Source organism: Microtus ochrogaster, linkage group LG9 (genome assembly GCF_000317375.1).
Source record: "Microtus ochrogaster isolate Prairie Vole_2 linkage group LG9, MicOch1.0, whole genome shotgun sequence".
NCBI classification, from domain to species: Eukaryota; Metazoa; Chordata; class Mammalia; order Rodentia; family Cricetidae; genus Microtus; species Microtus ochrogaster.
Window position 1 is genome coordinate 30,572,330 of NC_022034.1, and position 3,500 is coordinate 30,575,829.

The 3,500-nt window shown below is 38.9% G+C and overlaps 1 protein-coding gene across 1 annotated transcript in view; it reads right to left on the reverse strand.

Moving 5' to 3' along the window:
* The window catches only part of Ros1 (ROS proto-oncogene 1, receptor tyrosine kinase), a 123,116-nt gene that overhangs the window by 91,255 nt on the left and 28,361 nt on the right, over nucleotides 1–3,500 (reverse strand). The window contains exons 8-9 of the mRNA XM_005363617.2: nucleotides 2,119–2,320; nucleotides 1,419–1,495 (exon numbers count right to left, since the gene is read on the reverse strand). Coding sequence (XP_005363674.1) covers nucleotides 1,419–1,495; nucleotides 2,119–2,320 — 279 coding nt within the window. The remainder of the gene's footprint in view (nucleotides 1–1,418; nucleotides 1,496–2,118; nucleotides 2,321–3,500) is intronic.

Sequence of the window (3,500 nt, forward strand, 5' to 3'; positions counted from 1 at the left end):
AAAATAAAAAAATAAAACCCTAGACAAAGAAAATCCCTTTTACTTAGGAAAGGGATTTAGATCCTCGAGCTGGGCCTCATCAGTCCTTAAAAAAATAAATAAATAAAATAAAAATAAAAACTCAACTGAATTTTCTGAAGTTACTTAGCAGTATTGCATCTGTGGAATAATCTCCCAAAACCCATGGTTGGAAGTAGAAAATATGGTGACAATCAAGTAGGTCTATGTGAACTTGTCATGTGACATATTATACCATCCTTGTTCCAGTAGACATTAAACTGTTAACCCCAGTCAAGACAATTTCCCTAACTATTGCAATCCAGCCTCAACCAAAGTGGGTTGTTACATAACACAGGTTATGTTGAAGGTATTCCTTTAACCTCTTCCCTTTCAAGCAGAAAAACAGTTCTTAAATTTGAAGGCTACAGACCTCTGATTGCTACCCTGTTCTGCTGAAAACTGATGCAAGGTGCATGAGTCATGGACACTTTCAGGACCATTAATGAGTGGTATGCAATAACCACATAGCAACCTTAACCCCGCTCTATATTTAACTTTCCCTTCGGGTGTGTTTCGTGCCTGATAATAATACCTCTGTTTTCCTAGAGTCTAGGAAGAACCAAAAATATAGGCTGATGATAGATGGCATCCAATACTACAGGCATAGTTGTGTGGAGATGGGAGCAAGCAGTAGTCAAGCCATGAGATTGGGTTCTGCTGGAAGCTGAAAACAGGCCAAAGGAATTTGGAGCCCTTGACTTAGGCAAGACTCTAATTCATTTTTCATATATATGTATATATATATATGTATGTATATATATAAATATATAACTGCTTCTTCGAAAGCATTTGCTCCTACAAATACCAGTAGATTTCAGCCCCTCGAGGTAATTCTTTAAAAAAACAAAAAGAGTACTTTCAAAAATAGAATAAATACACAGGAGGAATTTTCAAAAGTTAATATTTAAATTCTAGTGTTCATATGTACTTAAAAACATTAAAGCAGACTAAGAAAGAGTCTGCTGTGACAATGCACAAGAGAAGCAATGTCAGGTTAGGAAAGTTTATGTGTAAATCCTAAATTTGTAAACACGAATGACCATACCTAGTGATCTGAATGAAAACCAAGAATTTGTTTGAAGCCATCTTTCTTAAAATGCTTAAGTTTTTCATTCTATTTTTTAGTCTCAAAATTCTAGTATCAAAAAAAAATTCTAGTATCAACTGTCTCTCTAACCTTCTATTTGCCAAATAAGTAGAATAACTTGAAATTTTAAATTATCAGTCACAAAAAAATTCATGCCTAAGAGGAGGGATCATGAATAAGAGGAGGGTCTACCAGATGACCACTGAACGCTGACCTTTACCCCCGTCAACCATTATCCCTATGTAACACGGAGGAGAAGGCTAAACCATACCTGCAGGGGATGGAGTGGTAATTACAGATTCTGCTTCTGGCCCTTCACCAACTTCATTTACTGCTGCAATAGAAAACCTATTCCAAAAACAATTTGGAAAGATGTGTTTCACATGGCATGTTGTGAACATGAGATAAATATAGGAGCAACAGAGCGTCTATTTAAAGATGTGCATAGATCTAGTTTCTCGGTGTCACCGCTCAGCCCTGGGATGGCCATCAATCACATCCCTGTTTTCATTCCCCACAGAACAGTTCAGGGTCACAGAGGTCAAAAGCTCAACTCTGCTATCTGCATGACCATTTCACCCCCTACTTGAAGAACTCTTAGTCAATGCCAGTGACGCTAGCCATAATAAAATATAAATCCTCCGTGGTTAATAAAAAATACCACTAACAGAATTTTACCTCCTTCATTTTTTTCATGTTTCATGAAATAAACAAATCACAGCTATGGTATTTATGTTATTATTGTCTCATACTTATAAGGGCCATTTAATATATTGAAAACTTTCTTGCTTAGAATGGTGTGATTATAATACACATGCAAAGTTTAGAAAAATTACAACTTCAACACGAAGGAATAGAGTCAGTGGTGTGTCTCTGAATACACTTAATTGATTTTTAGGCAGATTTCTTAACTAATCATCCTGCCTGCATTAATAAAGGTGTCATCTCTACCTGTACCACTTAGCTCTTACCTGTAGGTGGTGTTCGGAAGAGTGGAATAAAACTGGAAACTGGTTCTCTGGGTCCCTGAATCTAACTTTTGATTTTTACTGATCAGCCTTAAATTATAACCCAAAATAGGTCCACCTGGGAAGTGGGGCGGAGCCCAGCTGACTTCCACGGTGTCAGGGCTTGAGCTTTCAATTTTCATGATGAAGGGTGCAGTTTCCGGAACTGGAGAGATAAAGATGGCATGGGTGAGCATCAAAAGGGCACATTTCTGTACTCTTAGAATAGAATAATAGGAAAAAAACGTTTTGATTAATACTGAAAGCACAGCAGAAGAGTGGTGGTTAGAAATTCTGAGCTGCAATTCTTCCTCTCTAAATCATACCAGCTAAGTCCTGAGCCCTACCGAGAACCTTGCATCTTAGCTTCCTCCTTTTTAACTTAGAAAATAACACTGGATACAGGAGACTCAAACCAGACCTATATTCTAGACAAAAAGCTGGAAAAAAAAAACAAAACAAGCAAACAAACGAAATATCCTCTGGAGACCTATCGAATGGTGGGGGTGGAAAGGAAGCACATTAGAAGACTGGAGTCTGCACAAAAGACAGTGAATGATTAACACGAGCTCACACGGCAGGCCCAGGGGCTCTTTACTCCCACAGCTATGGCCTGACTGGTTCCAGATGATGATGTGGCTTTGGATAAATAGGAACTAGAATGATCTACTTCACTTGCATTACTATCTTCTCTGACAATTCAGATGACACCTCCTTCACAGCCCTCAGAAGTCCCGGCTGACAACCACAGGATGAGGGAAGCACAAATTATGTGATTATTTATTTATTTATTTTTACTCACAGCCTCTAGCAGAAAAATGAGGTGGCAGCCCAGCTTGCATACATGTCTCCACCTACTTGTCATACCTTAGTCCCATGAAATACTCTTGTTTCTACTCTTTGCACAGAACGGGGTCTTTTGACATCTTTACTCTTGAACAGACCCCCTCCCCTCTTCCTTCTGAACACTTTTGGCAAATGTTCTGCTCACTACTGGTGGATTAGAGGTAGAAGAAGTAATACAGTTCAGCCCTCAGACTGGGTTATCTTTAGAAGGCCTTTTCATGGGTCTGTTGCCTGCCTCAGATACAATCCCTCCCAAACTCCCAGACTATCATGAATGAGCACAAATATCTCTGTGTTTCTCCTTGCCTCTGTGTACTCAGTCACCTGTGTGAAGAGCAAATGAATTAGAATCATGATGCCAACAGCAACACATTAGGGTCGACACTCAGTGTGATCTGTTCCACTTCAAGGAAGTTAAAAGTCACCTACACTGCAAGATATGATCATTATCCAAATATCACACACACACACACACACACACACACACACACACACACACA